The 15,775-nt window shown below is 42.5% G+C and overlaps 1 protein-coding gene across 1 annotated transcript; it reads left to right on the forward strand.

Moving 5' to 3' along the window:
* The first annotated feature begins 3,682 nt into the window (after positions 1-3,682).
* Positions 3,683-10,135, forward strand: C1QL3 (complement component 1, q subcomponent-like 3). The gene is made up of 2 exons (XM_012660921.1): positions 3,683-4,270; positions 9,956-10,135. The coding sequence occupies exons 1-2, from the start codon at positions 3,683-3,685 to the stop codon at positions 10,133-10,135; spliced, it is 768 nt and encodes a 255-aa protein (XP_012516375.1).
* Positions 10,136-15,775: the final 5,640 nt, after the last annotated feature.

Consider the following 15,775-nt stretch of genomic DNA (forward strand, 5'->3'; position numbering starts at 1 on the left):
ATTGGATCCCAGGGCCCACTTCCAGGATTAATATCCAATATGAGAGAAAACTTGGTTCTCTGATGAGAACTGAAGAAAATCAAATATTTTTTAAATTGACACATTTTCTATTATTACATACATACAAGGATGATGAGTAATATGCCATATCAGATGGTTTATTCAAACTGTCAGAACAAGAGCTGAAGCGTGAGTAACTTTCCAGAGAACCTTCTGGGAAATTGAAGCAGTGGAAAGTGGCGGTAACCAGCCATGAGTTCCTCTGCTGCCAGGTCATCCCTGAAAATCTTGAGCGGGGGACAAACTGCTTCTGCCAGATTGCATGGTGGGACATTTCTACAGGAGAGGACAGAGACCTATAATTTCATCTTCCTTCACTAAAAAGCCAAATGTCCATGCGTCGCCCAGTTTTGTGCACTGGATAGGAAGTCTAGGGTTAGCCACGGGGCCTGGGAGAGATGCCTTCATTGTGCATGACTACTGCACCCCTTTCCAAATCTCAGCAGAGCTTTAAAACGTGAGAGCACTCACTTGCAAAATCAAATTTGCTTTGGCATCTGAGAAAATAGAAGGAAGAAAAATCTCAATTACTAGGACAAGTACGGGCAGTCTCAGGCTTGGACGGGCTGTGTGAATGTCGTGTAGACGAGAGTGTGGCAGGAAGCTCATTGGATGGCTGATTCTCCTCAAAGATCTTCATCCCACTCTCATCATCTCCATGAGCACAGCAGACACCAGCTTTCGAGGATCCACATCAACTCTCATATTTCGTGCTGTCCTTGATGCGTTCCTCCATGAGATGAGCATTCTCCAGAGGGAAAACTCCACGTACCTAAAAGTTTTGATGAGAATTTATTTATACATCTCTACCTTTTAACAACTCCCTTTGTATCCCTTGCCAAACTCTCCTTAGCAATAAAGAGGCTTTATGAATTTTGATAATTTGGTGCCTCAGGGAAGAGTTTATTTCATTAGTACACCACCCTCCATTGTTGGCACCCAACCTTACCCATTTTGTCCTCCAAAAGAAAGGTGACTTTTGAGAAGCAACCCAGAAGGTATGTTGGGAAGAAAGGAGGAAACATGGCCAGGAGAGAACTTACTATGTGTTTGCTGCTTAAAAATAAGGTGTTGCATGTGAACAAAAATATTGCAAAAATAGATGTATAATTATGCCCAAGAAATAGACACGCGTTACTAAAACCGCTGCCCTAAAGTAAAAGTTAAAGGTTTGGGAAGTGCGAAGGCTGTTTTCCAGTACCAGGAACAGTGGCTCTATCAGCAGCCGGGTGGACGGAGACAGAATCTGGAGACCCCACGTCGCTGAACCACACCGCACAACTCCTTAGTGTTCATTCTCCCAGTCAAGAACTCGAGGAGCTCCTGCCATCGATTCTCTTAAAAGAATCAATGAATCTTTGTTTCCTTCTGTCTGCTCATTTGACCTTATTTCATTTGGAAACAGAGAAGAAGGAAAGAGAACCAAACTGGTGGGGTGGGCTGGAGTGGGTCAGGAGACGTCCGTGCTGTGGAGCCCGCAGACAAGATCACAGGCTGCCGATGGTCACTGGAGTGTGATTGTTTGCTTGCTATAGTCTTATTTGTTCCTGCTCCTCCTTTCAGATGCTCGCCCTGATGTAATAAGTCACCGTCTTCCCAGCCATCATCCCTGTATTGACAAGCAAATGTCACCCACGTTTGATTGACATCCGTTTCTCCTGAATGCAGAAGTATGATTTAGGAATCAATTCTACTTATTTATTTAAAGCCGTTCTTGTGTGTCTACTGTATTTGTGGGTGGGATCGCTTGCCTAATATCTACTTGGGGTTGGGGGTGGGGAGGGTATTCCATTAATATTATAAATCCAGGCTGCTCCTTCTCCTGCTGACCCACTGGGAATGGGGGCTCTTCTTTCTCATAGTTTTCCTATTTCTCCCCTCCCTCAATGTACATTTGGGAAATCTGCTATGCAGCTTATAGAACTCGTTCCGTATCTTAGGAAAAGACCTTGCCCAGCACTTGTGTAAAGGCTGCTTGCCTGATGTTAAGACTTCTGATGGCATTTTGACAAGTGATTATTTTTCATGCATGTAGCACCTTTTAAGTACATGCAACTTCAGGTTCCACGGCAGTATCTCCTGAAAGGTTGCTAGAATTGTAAGTCTGCAAGTAGAGTACGTATATATGCACTCACCACGGTGCAGCAGCATTTATAAAAAGAACCAACCCTCCCCACCGTTATGCGGTGGACGCGTCCATTTAAAGTCATTGAGAAATGTCCTTTGGCTTTTCAACACACCTTACTGTTCTCAGGGTAACATCTTATTTCATTTGGAAGGCTGGGAAGGAGAATCATAAGGTTAAAAAAAAAAATCACATCTACCATCTGGAAAATTCTAAAGGGCCCTCCTTATGTTAAATGTGGCATTTTGAAAAACACCTGAAGCACTGATGATGGGCGAGCTAGCAAAGAAATATTGTCCAGCAAGCCACCCTCCTTTCGACCTTCACCCCCCACCCTACAACTGGGGCTGCTGGCAGTGGGGAAATATGGGACTTAGGTGTGACCCTTGAGCCCTGAAGGCTGTCGCACAGCTGTCTCCCTCCCCCAGGTATGTCCAGCAAGAGCGCTGCCATAGCCTGGTCCAGCCAGGGAGTATTCAGAATCTCACTGTTCATCCATGTGCAGAGAGGGGAAAAAAAAAAAAAAAAGGCCGAAAAAAAAAATCCCACATTGTCAGAGTAATGCCAAACTCTCTCTGAGTGGGATGAGCAGAGCAGATGCTGCAAGGAGACGCCAAAGCGGCTCCCCTTCCTCTGTGCCTTGGGTGCCTATAAATTGCTCCGGCGCGCGTTTGTCAGCCTCCTCTCCTCCTGGCAGGTGGTGCCCAGGCAGAATTCTGCGCTCAGTCTCTCTGTCGCTGCGCTCCCGGCCGTGAGGCGCTCGCCGCGGCTCGCCAGCTCCTCCGCTCCAGCCCCAGCCTCGCCGAGCCACCGTGCCCGCCGCCGCCACCGCCCGGCGCACCCGGGGGGCGCCCGGCCCGAGCCCTGGGGCTTTGGGGTGCGCCTCTATTCGAGTTGTCGCGGTTGCAAAGGAGGAAGGAAAAAAAAAAACCACACACACCCGCGCGCGCACACAGCGCCGGCAGCTGACGGGCGAACTGAGCGAGCGAAAGAAGAGGAGGAGGCAGAAAAAGGCAACTTCAGACGGAAAGTTGGTGCGAACTGGCGCAGTCTGCAAAAACGGAAAAGTCGATCGCGGGCGGCGGCATAAAAGTGTGAGCGGCCCCGGCCGGCGCGAGCGGCGGCGGCTGGCTCTGCCCTCCGGGTGGCCGCGCCCGCGGCAGCCACAGGTGCGAAGGGGCTCGCGGGAGGCGCCAGGGCGCCCTGCGCACCCTCCCCCGCCCCCACCCCCGGCTCGGGACTTCAGCTCGAGTCACTTGGCGCCCTCGCTCCCTCCCCAGCCGCAGCCGCAGAGGGGGGAGCCGGAGCGGGCAGGAGCGGCTGGTGCGCGCCCGCCCAGGGGACTTGGGGTTCGCAGGGGGTTGTTTTCGGCTCTGAAGAGGTCCCCGCCCAACCTTCAAAATTTTGTCCAAAAGCAGACAAGAGGATCGCCCCGCGCTGAGCCGGCTGGTGGGCAGCAGGAGGCGCCTAATCGCCGCCGGGGCGCTGGGGGTGGTGATGGTGCTTCTGCTGGTCATCCTCATCCCGGTGCTGGTGAGCTCGGCCGGCACGTCGGCGCACTACGAGATGCTGGGCACCTGCCGCATGGTCTGCGACCCCTACGGGGGCACCAGGGCGCCCAGCACGGCCGCCACGCCGGACCGCGGCCTCATGCAGTCCCTGCCCACCTTCATCCAGGGCCCCAAAGGCGAGGCCGGCCGGCCGGGGAAGGCGGGCCCGCGCGGGCCCCCCGGTGAGCCCGGGCCGCCGGGTCCCGTGGGGCCCCCGGGCGAGAAGGGCGAGCCGGGCCGCCAAGGCCTGCCGGGCCCGCCCGGGGCGCCCGGCCTGAACGCGGCCGGGGCCATCAGCGCCGCCACCTACAGCACGGTGCCCAAGATCGCCTTCTACGCCGGCCTCAAGCGGCAGCACGAAGGCTACGAGGTGCTCAAGTTCGACGACGTGGTCACCAACCTCGGGAACCACTACGACCCGACCACCGGCAAGTTCACCTGCTCCATCCCGGGCATCTACTTCTTCACCTACCACGTCCTGATGCGCGGAGGGGACGGCACCAGTATGTGGGCTGATCTCTGCAAAAACAACCAGGTGAGCGCGGGCAGGCGGCGGGGAGGGCGGGGAGGGAGCGCGGGCAGGTGCGGGCGAGAGGGAGGAGACCCCGGAAATGGGGGTGGGAGCCTGCGGAGGAAGGGCGCGCAGCCGGTTCCCGGGAGCAACCAGGGCGAGGGGGGACGCTGCTCCACCCTGGGGAGGCGGGGGTCGCACGCGGCGGAGGGCGCCCGCGGCCCGGAGAGGGTGGTTCCGGAGTCTGGGACCCTCGCCCGGTGCGGGGGCGCGTGAGCGCGACCCTCGAGGGGCGGGAAGCCGCGATCTGGGTCCCCGGGACGGCTCGTGCGCTGGGGGAGTCCTACCGCAGGAAGCGGCCCCTGGCCGTGGGGTCCTCAGCAGCGTAGGGTCGATTACAGGCTTTCCCGGGCTTTCCCGGGAACGGAGAGGGCTGGGGAACCCGGGATGGGCGTGCCAGGGTGGCCAACTCAGGGGAGACAGACAAGGCCCCGAGGGAGAAAGAAGGGCCCGGAAGGACCGAGTCCAGCCGGGTCGCATCCAGGACGGAGGCGGGACGGTGGGACGAGCGGTCTCAGCCCTAGCGGCGGCCCGGGCTGTGAAACTCGCATACAGTCAATGTCAAGCCGCAAACTCGGGTTTCGTTGTCAGCTGTGGAAGGGGAGAGGCAGGGAGTGCAGACAACAAAAGGAAAAGTTGGGATTCGGGAGTTTACGCAGCCAAACACAGAGCCCAAACTCCACTAGATTGTGCGGCAGGAAAACGCACAGGCAGGTGGCCCGGGGTGGGGGTGACGACCGGTCCGCGCGCAGCCTGGGGGCTGTGGGCCTCCCCGCCGGCCGGCCACGGGGACTTGCTCCCCTGAGCTGCTCGGCGCCGCCACGAGGGCCACCGCGGTGTTCTGCCCGGGCCACTTTACCGTGGAGGAATTCGCGGTCATTGCAAACCCGAAGCTTGTTTGATCCTAGACAAGGAAAATGATATTTGTAACTACCTAAAAGTGAAGTCGGACCTTCTGTACCCGCTGAATCAGCAGCCACTGGGGCGAGGCCTTGCAGCCTGGAGCTTTAACTTTGCTTCCTGAGCGGCACAGGGATTGGCGCGCGACCCCCCTGCTCGCCGTCCACAGGCCGCCCCTCCCGCAGCAACTTTGACTTAACAAGGGCTGTTGGGCTCCAGGTAACTCGCCCCCTGGAAATTCAGACCTTCTGAGCCGTAACCCAGGTTTCTGCTAAGCACCATTAAAGTAGGATTTCCTCTAAAGACCTAATTCGGTGTCACAATTCTTTCCAAGTGAAAGACTATTGTCCTCAATGTGAGAGAGAGAGACTGTCTCCATCCTTTCCTACAAACAGCTTAAAGGACCCTCAGGACACATAGAACAAAACGAGGAAAAATGGCCACCAGGAGGCACTGACAGAGTTGTTGATTATAGTTGTTGTGCACGAAAATAATATTAAGATAAATAAAAATTATTCACAGAGCAGTGGGATAGTTGAGGCAAATGGCTAAAAAGGGCATGACTCATTGTACCAGAACAGAGCTACTGTATCACCCTAACAAAATGGTCCGTGAACGGCCCCTCAGCAGGCGTCTGTGAGGCACCCCTTTATTTACAAATTGGCTCTCTTCTGACTCAAAGGTTAGATCTGGAAAATACCATCAGGCTAGAGAGATTATTTTTAGAAGTATCAACTAATATGAAATAAGATCCCAGTTTTCTCAGCAAATATATAAAAATGCTCACATCTTTAAATATCTGAAAATTGCAACTGCATGAAAAACCAGGGATTAACACATTTAAATTCGTTTAAATGTTGATGTCTAGACTGCTGAGCCCGTGTATTTAATACTGATTCCAAGAAAATCATTCCATAGAGGTGTTCTATGTGCATTTTGTTTTTAAAATTATTTCATTGTTTGGGGTATAAAATGCTCTTTTGTGTCACCCTAGCCTACACATTTCATGAGGCTCAGGAAAAATAATAAGGTAAAACAGCTGACCTTATAATGTGTAGTACTTTCCATCGGCAATATTAAGCTGCTACTTTTGCAAAGGTGTGCAACAGGTAATTCAGAAAAATAAATATATAGTGATAAACAACATATTTTTGAGTTCAGCATGGACTCTTTCAGAAAATGGTTATTAACTATTACTGTTAAGGAATTTTGTCTCTAGAACTATTTTGTAAAGTCTGATCTGCAGGCAGTTACAAGTGAGAAATCTTGTAAAATCTCTTTTTATTAATTTTAAAGAAATACTTTATCCTCGATTTTCAATTACACTCTTGTCTGATCACTTCTTAGCATGGCAGTTTCCCCCTCTGAGCTGACCTAATTTGTTTTCATAAAACAGAAACTCAGAGATCCATGTCAGTGTAATGTTCAATGAATTAAGCGGATTTTGAGAAGCACAAAAATTAAACTAAAAAAAGCAGTTCACTCTAGGAGAGAGCAATGCTTCTGGACCGTAACCATAGGAGAACCATTTTATTTATCCTTCGTGTTGAATGTAGGATCACAGATGGAAACATCAAAGACCAGGAAATTAACGTGATATGCCACACTTAACCTTTTGTTTATGATTCCACAGAAGTACAATGAAAATGAAATTATGAGAACATCAGTAGCAATTAATTAAATTAGCAAATGTTACCATCAATATTGTCTCTAATGATAAACTCTTACTAATAGGTTGTAGCTTTAGCATTATCTTATTAGATTCTCACAAACACACCACTAAAAGGACCACAGGTCTCATATTCCCCATGAAACCATCAACCTAAATTTAATCGTACCATTTGTTGAGAGCCCATGACAATGCATATTAAAGGTAAAAGTTGAACTTGAGTAGCTTTACATAAGATACAGGAAATATTTTTAATGTTTGTATACTTTTAGCAGAAAACCTGAAAAAAACTATTGTTATTTGGGTACCATCACTATAATACCACTATAACAAGCCATTAAAATAAAAACTAAAACTGGATCAGGATTAAAATTATAAAATGATTAAAGACTGAATTTTCCTTTCCAGAATTTATTAGTTATGGCACCAATGAACATAAAATATACTAACAAGAATGGATAGTTTGTGGGCTGATACTCGTTTATTAGAGAGATTAATGACATGTCAGATTAATTATCTTTTTAGGGGCAGTGAGGCATGGACTAAATAAAGATAAAACAGAATCTAAATAGTTAACTTAGAAGAAGAAACGATATGAGAATAAATTTAGGTAGAAATAGGTACATTGGGCTGAGAAAAGGACGCATCATATTCCCAGACAAAATGCTGAAATCAGTGTACAATTAGGAACGTGAAAATTGCCCCCAGGGTGAACACATTCCTTTTTTCAATAGTTCGGTGGCTTGAAAGAAGCATTGTTGAAGTCACAGAGCTGGATACTAGACCTTAAAGTTTCAAGTCCTAATATACTTTTAGAGTACGATCAGGTGAATAGGCAGACTAAAATCATGTAACGTGCGCTGGAGTGTGGCAATTATCTAACTGAGAAAGCCTTATGCTACTGTACAGGTTAAAATCTTAGAGAATTACTCTCATTAAAAAGCAACCACACTGGCTTTATCCAATAGAGGTAGTGAAAACCCTAAGGGTAACCTTTCAGTCTGTGGAATCATTGTAATGCTTTTCCAGGTTTTTGTGGTTATACCTGCTGAATAAAAATGGTAACTAACATTCACTTGGTTTTGTGGTTACACCCTAGAGACTAAAAACTGTATTCTATTTTTTTAAAGATTATTATCTCTAAATCCAGTGATTTTATTGTGTCCTGGTTCTGAAATGCTTTCATGTAGAAAACAGTGTTAAAGCACAATACCCAAAGAATATATACTAAATACCCAAAGCACTGACTAAAATGTGTCTGGTTATTAGTAATAGCAGAGAGATATATTATGGATTGATAATCAATCAATACATTACTAATATAGCTAATTAAGATTTTATTTTAATATTCTCACCCATTAAAAATGCACACATTAAAGAAAAAGTCATAATAGCAATATCTTCTTTATATTAATAGATTTTTCCCCTTGGGAATTAATGACTAGATGAAATTAATGAAACAAAGCATTCAACTCCCACAAACTGATGATTAATTCCTGGGAAATATTATGAAATTCAATTGTGTTATTATTTAATGGTCAAAATGAATCACTTGACTAAATGGGTGTATACATTGGAGTCAATGCTTCTAAGCATGATTACATGGTATATCGCTTTCATTCTATTAGTGCCAGTTAGCACAGTGTTAAGCAAATCTAAATCCTTGAAGCCTTTTTCTCCTTTTGCAATATGATACCAGAAAGAAAATTTTTAAAATACTACTCAAATGACTTTATAAGTTCAGCAGTGTCAAAGAGCCTTCTCCTTTTTTAACGTTTCAGCATTAATGTGAGACCCTATCACATGAAAATTTAATTTAAAAACCTGTCATTTAAATTTTGAAAGAAATGCATGGAAATTCTTGACTTATGTCTCATTCCTCTCATATTGCCAAGTGATAAAATCCAGCATATTGTACCCCAAGTCATGCATTATTACATAGTGCAGGTTTACAAAACCACTAAATCACTTGCTGTGTTATTCAGGGGAAATATCATTATAGTGGAATAGAAACAGGCCACAAAGTAGAAGATGCTTTACTGAAATAAATCAAATGCAAGTCTGCCTATTGAAAGCTTTTCCAAGGCAGAATCAAAATAGATCTAAATGAATATGAAGCCTAATTTGAGCTGAGAATCTGACAGAATGTCCATGTAACATGATATGATCGGCAATTTGATTGTTTGCAAATGTCTGTCAACTCCCTAATGAGATCACAGGCTCAACATGAGCAGATTATAAGCAGCCTCCATTCTCAAAGCAAACCACACGTTTAGAATCGTGTAAACATAAAAGGATGTTCAATGAGATCATTACAAATTCTTGAAATCTGAGAGATCTCAAGTCATGAAAATTTAGTTTCTCCTTTAACGTTTAAATATATTGAGATTAAATTGTTGATTTAAGTGTACATATCATAATTAAGTGACAAAAAAGGCACAAATAGAAAAAAGAACTCTGAAAACTTGGGTGATACAACCAAAGATGTTTAAATGAGTTAAACTTCTGAAGTAGCCTGGTAAAAAGGGCTTTACTAGAATTAGATTTTTAAAACCCTAAATCAAAAGGCTTTCTTCCTTTTTTTCTTTCTATGTAGTAGAGTAGTAGCTCTTTCCCTAGGTTTTTACCTACTGTATAGATCTCAATTTTCTGATGATTATGGTGACCAACTGAAGTTAGACTTGAACTTCTGCACTCATACACTGCTGGTTAGAATATTGCTAGTTTACTTAAATTAAAATGCAAAAAAAATTATTATGTAAATTTCAAAAAGTGATGAGCATCGGGATTCAAGGAATTATAAAAATGAGTGATTTAGGAAGAGAATAGATTGTATGCATTGTTTCCAATGTATAGTTAGAAAAGACTGCTGGAATGCCTCCCTCTTTTCCTCCTTCTCACTAATGTCATTGAAACTGGTAGAGAGATGTCCTCCTAAAGGTGAGAGGTCAAGGTGGATATCCCATGCTCAGTTTCGTGCTATGGCAGCAAGTTAGCTTAGGATGCTGTGCAAAAGGCAAAAAAAAAGAAAACTTGAGAATTCTCTTCTGTGAATTCTAATCCTTGTCTGTTTCACATAGGTGCGTGCTAGCGCAATTGCCCAAGATGCTGATCAGAATTACGACTATGCCAGTAACAGCGTGGTTCTTCATTTGGAGCCAGGAGACGAAGTCTATATCAAATTAGATGGCGGGAAAGCCCACGGAGGAAACAACAACAAATACAGCACGTTTTCTGGATTTATTATTTATGCGGACTGATGATGCGGAAATCCAGCTTGTGATTCTGAGTTTGAACACTGGATTCGTGTGGCTAACGTCAGTGAATCAAGGATCCCAGGGGGTGCCAGTTGCAGGGCACCTCGGTTGTGTATATGTGGGGAAATCAAATGCTACCTGACTCACATCTGTACCACTCGGAAACATTATGTAAAAAAAAAATATATATATATATATATATAAAAACAAGATAAACAGATGTGTGATCCACTACCGCCAAAGCAAATACTCCTATTGTTAGTGTCCATGTGAATGAAGTCCTATATAGATCACAAATTTTTATAGAAAAATCTAAGACACTGAATTATTTCTTCAATATATATAATACTTTGGTGTACTGTGATCTTGCTGCTTTTATCCTTATGTCGGCTTTGGTTCTTGTGAGTTTACCTGCTTATTAGGAGACTTGGAGTCCGTTCATAGTGTGGGGAAGAATGATTTTGCCCTGCAGGAGAAGGTCTGATTGAAATGATGCTGCTTGTCCCCAAAGAAATTGTTTGCCTTGTACTTTCGTTACGTTTAGAGCTAGACCTGGGAAGGATTCAACTTCAAGCCTTAACCTGGAATTTTCTGGATTTGAGGGAATTCCCAAGCCTGTGGTCATTTTCACATTTCCTTTTTCTTAGGAATTTTCCTTTTCTCTCTTTTCTAGTGATAGTCTTTAAAAATAGAGATTGACATTGTATCATAGGATTACCCTCTAAGTGTGAAAATGTGTAATCATGTATGGTATTTAGGAAATCCCTTATGTGTCCGTTTTGTCGACTGAATACATTTAGATTTACTTGGAAAGTCAGAGAAATTGATTCTTTAGCGTTCAATCAAACTGACGCTTTTCCCTTCTTTGGAACAAAAGATTATTCATAACCCAATGCACAAAGGTTTAATTTGAGCTACTGCACGCATCACCAAGGGGACACTAGGTAGGGCCTTTAACAGTTACTGCGAGTCTGTGGCCTGAGGTTATTTCAAAATTAACAATTTCACATATAACCAATATGATAACAAAGTGTTTATATTTTGTATAAATACCTGCCACACACACACACGTTAAACGAAATATTTTACATATATAAAAAAATATATATATGTGGCTTTAGTTCCATAAGGCACAGTGGCTGTATTGTCTCAAAATTTTAATTTAAAAAAATATGCATATATACAATCACACACAAACATGCATAAATTATTTGATTTATTTTGGATTGAAATATATTCTCAATGACAAAAATATATGGAGTAGCAAAATAAAGAAAATGACTTATCTTTAAGAATTATCCAGAAAATTAAATTTTGTTTGATTGAAATGCTCTATACTTCACATGTCTGTAAGTTAAGGCTATGGTTGCTCTATCACCATATGCCAATCAATATTTGAACTGCATTCTGTGGCAGACTGTTAATATGACGACTACATAAACACAGTGGCTTTCCTTCGCAATATTTATGAATTAGGTGCATTTGAGTAATCAATTTTTTTTCTTTTTTCTCAGGTGAATTGAAGCTGACAGTACAGTAGATTTTGAGAGTAATGCAAATCCTTTCTCTAGGGTTAAAACACACTGCCAAAAGCCATCTCTTTAATTTAAGGAGAAGATTAAAAATACATGTTGATATCTCCTAACTATCACACAACTTCCACTATTACAATGAAAAATCTGTTCCCCTTTCAGTTGCCTTTGAAGACTCTTTTGACAAGTAGATTTCAAAAGCAGAGACTGAAAAATCTGCTTGTTTTAGTCGTGAAGGAGATTTGCATTTTTTCATTTAAAGGAATTAGTTTGTTCTCCTGGCTCGTTCCTCTTTGGTACTTTCTGTTCTAATACACAGAAAGCTTGATCATCTTTGATCAGCAGAGATATCTTTTATTTAGCAAAGCTCAACTTTCTGAGAGTTATGCATGGTGTTCCCATCTGAAGGTGTTCTTTGCTCTGTTTAAATGTTTTGGTTTCTGCAACTGTCATGATTTATATGATTAAAAACAGCCATTTAAAAAAACAAAAACAAAAAACCAGCCATTCATCAAGAATAATGACTAATTCTATCTGGCCTTTCTAATATGTGAGATAACTCATAAATGAATTGAAATGGATTTTATTTCTATTTAACAATATCTATTTATCAAAGAGGAATTGGCAGCAAGGATTTGGAGAACTTTTTTAGGTCTCAAATAACATAATGAAGATTCAACCAAAAGATTAATTTATAAACAGTGGTATACATCAACTAAGTGTTTTAACCAGGAGTTTTAAAAAAGCCTTTATTTACACAAAATATCAGGGTTGGATATCTTTTAAGGAGTACGCTCTAGAATCAGGCTGTCATTTCCAATAGATCTGACCTTTTCTTCAGATAAAGAAGCGTTATTTTCCTCTGTTTAGGCCCAAGGAAAAACAAAAGGTAAAGGAAATAAAGGGAATATATATAAGGCAAACATTTCTCTTTTTTTGCATTATACCTTATCAATTAATTAAATTGTGGCCTTTGTTATTATAAATGTAATGATTCATTAAACTATATTATGTAATATATTTTGACTTTTATGATTGAATTTTTATAATTCATGTACTGCTACATGTTCTTATACAAACTTTTCAAAATGCAACAAAATTTACGGCAAAAAAATGGATACCAGAAAGCCAAAGACATCAAAACTGATTTATTATAAGAATATAGAAATAGGTGGGCAGCAAAACATTAACCTTTCAAAATATTTTTATCATTGTGATTTGGTAATTGTATTACAGTATCCTTTGGGGGGAAAAAAAGGCTCAAAATTTAACTTCCCTTGCTGTAGAAGCTATTTTAAAGTGCCATATTATTCATCAAGCATTAATTAAAGAACAGCAGGATAATTAGTAGGATCATCAATATTACAAGAAGCATTAGATTGCTCGAGAAGGGAATAATTTAACTAGAAACACTTCAAATTTGCTGAAGTACTGCAGCTCATAGATTAAAAAAAAAAACACACACCCAAACCAAAGCTATTTAAGGGATATAGACATTAAATTATTGTTTAGAAATAGGTGCTTCTGTATTTATTTTGTTAAGGCAGAATAATAGGGCTCAGTTAGGCTCAGTAACTCCCTGGAGACGCAGATGTATGATAACAGTCAGCCAGTTTTGGAGAAGGCAAACTCTCTTATTCTCCTAAGAAGGAAATGATCAGTCATTTGTCCTAGGGAACTGATTAATATCTCACAGTGAGTTCGAAATCACTGAGTGTTCTCTGCAAGTTTTATAGTCGAAGGTATGAACTCATAAGCCGCCATCCTATTTGAAAGTTAGCCATTGCTTAGGGTTTTCTATTAGAATCTTATGAAGTGCGTTCTCAGTTATACCTCTAAGTAACATTTTAGGTACGATATTGGTGAGTATATGGGCATAGCCGTGACCTCCATATTTCATCAGCCGATGTTTCGTGTGTATGTCATGGGCCATCAGAATTCGATCTTCGTAGCCCTCATCCACCAGGAGACGCACCCTGTGAAAAATGGTAACTCGTTAGATGTCATTTGTCTCACGTTTTAGCTTTTCAGGGTGTTTTTCAACTTTTCACTCAGCAACCTGTTATGCTTGTCATAAAGATACTGTCTTCCACTGTGGCATGTGTACTGAGAGACCTTTAATAAATATTGTGTGGTGATGATAGAGATACTGCTGCATCCTGGTAGGAACATGATCCTTCTCCCATGCACACGGAAATTTCTAACGTGGTATTTACGACTATGCTTGCTAAGACGGCATTAAAGATAGCTTCTGACAGGACACGCCAGTTTGAATGAATGACCACTGTAGCATTTCACTAAATAACATTTTCCTAGGTTTCCTTTCAGCATTTGTGTTCCCCTCCCTAAAATGCCTCTCTTCGTGGGCCCATTATTCAGATCTCATACCTATTCTTTCCTTTTATCTAGGGAATAAAATTAAGGATATCTGTGATCAATAGGGAAGCAAAAGGAATCTTCATACAAGTAAAACATTCTACGAGTAAAATTAGCTGGTTTGCAAATGATAGGCGTATGATAAGTGACACACTCGGAAAAAAAAAACTGTTGGCAAAGGTACCTCAATATTTTGAGCACTTGCCCCTTTGAAGTCTACGGGAATTTTGTCCCTGAGCATTGGGTTAAATTGACCAAGAAAAATGTATTCTATCTTCCTTCCGTGTCAACAAGATTGCTAAAATAAGAAGCTGTTCCTTTAAATTTATAGTCAGTTGACTAAAGAACAGCTTCCTGACTATGGTCTAAAAATGCAACCCTCTTTGCTTTGTTAAACGCTCTAATCTGTAGTGTGAGTCACCTCCTGACAGCCACCATCTGTATGTGTCTGGACTCCGGGCAGTGTCTGCCATGACTTCCAGGGGTCTCTGACGGCAGAAGATGCAATTTGCAGACAATGGCTCTTTTCTGTGATTCTCGGTATAGTCTTGCATGTGTCTGGATTCCAGAGTGGATCTAGGTGGATGGTCGGCGCCTTCCTCCAGAGGCTGACTATTTGAAAGGCATCCTTTCTGTTTCCATAGCATTTCTTGGGCTTCTAGTGCATGAGTCATATTTAATAACTACTACAGTAAGCAAAATGTAGGGCACTATACAAAACAAAAATCCCTCAAGCACAAAGCCCAACCCTCTGAGAAGGTACATTTTAAGATAAATTATAATCGAAGGTTAGACCTTGTATCTGCAGGTCAAAGGAATGCAAGTGCCAGAGTAGAAGAGACAACTCGGGTGTTCTGTCCAGAAATCAGTGTTCATGTCACATGCACCCTATGCCTGTCCTTAAGTGTATGTAATGCCATTTATGCCACTAAGGCTTTTTTTTTTTTTTTTTGCCTTGTTGACATTTGTGTGATGTCCTAAGGTTCTGGCAAGCAGTTACTTTTGGAACAAAGTCTATTTAAGGGAATTATCTAAGAGAGTTATATGATCACTTATTAAAAAGAGAGAAAGATTTGACAGAACAGATACACAATGCTGAACCTTAGTGCAACAAACCTTGCTCCAAAACTGCAAAAGGGTACCAGAGCACAAGACCTTTTAGGTAACACTTTCTCCCCGATTTTTTCTGAGTATTTCCCTCAGTTTTTGCCTCTTTTTCTTATCCAAGAAATATGCTATCTCATACTACAAAGGCGTAGCGTATGGATAAACAAATTCATGTGAGATGTCTTGTGTCGTATCTTGCAACACAAAGTTATCAAATTGTGAAGTATTAATAGTAAAGAATGAATATAGTCGACAAGACACTCTCATTTAAAAATAGGAGCCCTTAGAACTCATTATGAATCTGGAGACTGGTTATCTCATGAGAAAGATAAAGTTATGGCTCCGGAAACACAATTATATCGTGACTATCAAGGAAACCTGCCTGGTCTTTAAGCTAAGAGATCGTCGCTCGTGTTGCGACGCTGTATGGAAGCACACGAGCTACAGAGATGCTGCCAGAAGGGAGGAACCACTACAGATGAGAAGACAAAAAATCGCAGTAATTATAGAAATACAAATGAGTTAGTGTTTTGCAAACAAATATTAGAGAGAGACTACAAAGTGTGAAAAGGCAGAGATATAATAAGATTTGAGAAATGGAGCAGAAGATTGAAAACAGGTGTTAGAC

Source organism: Propithecus coquereli, unplaced genomic scaffold (genome assembly GCF_000956105.1).
Source record: "Propithecus coquereli isolate 6110/MARCELLA unplaced genomic scaffold, Pcoq_1.0 Scaffold69, whole genome shotgun sequence".
In the NCBI taxonomy this organism is placed as follows: Eukaryota; Metazoa; Chordata; class Mammalia; order Primates; family Indriidae; genus Propithecus; species Propithecus coquereli.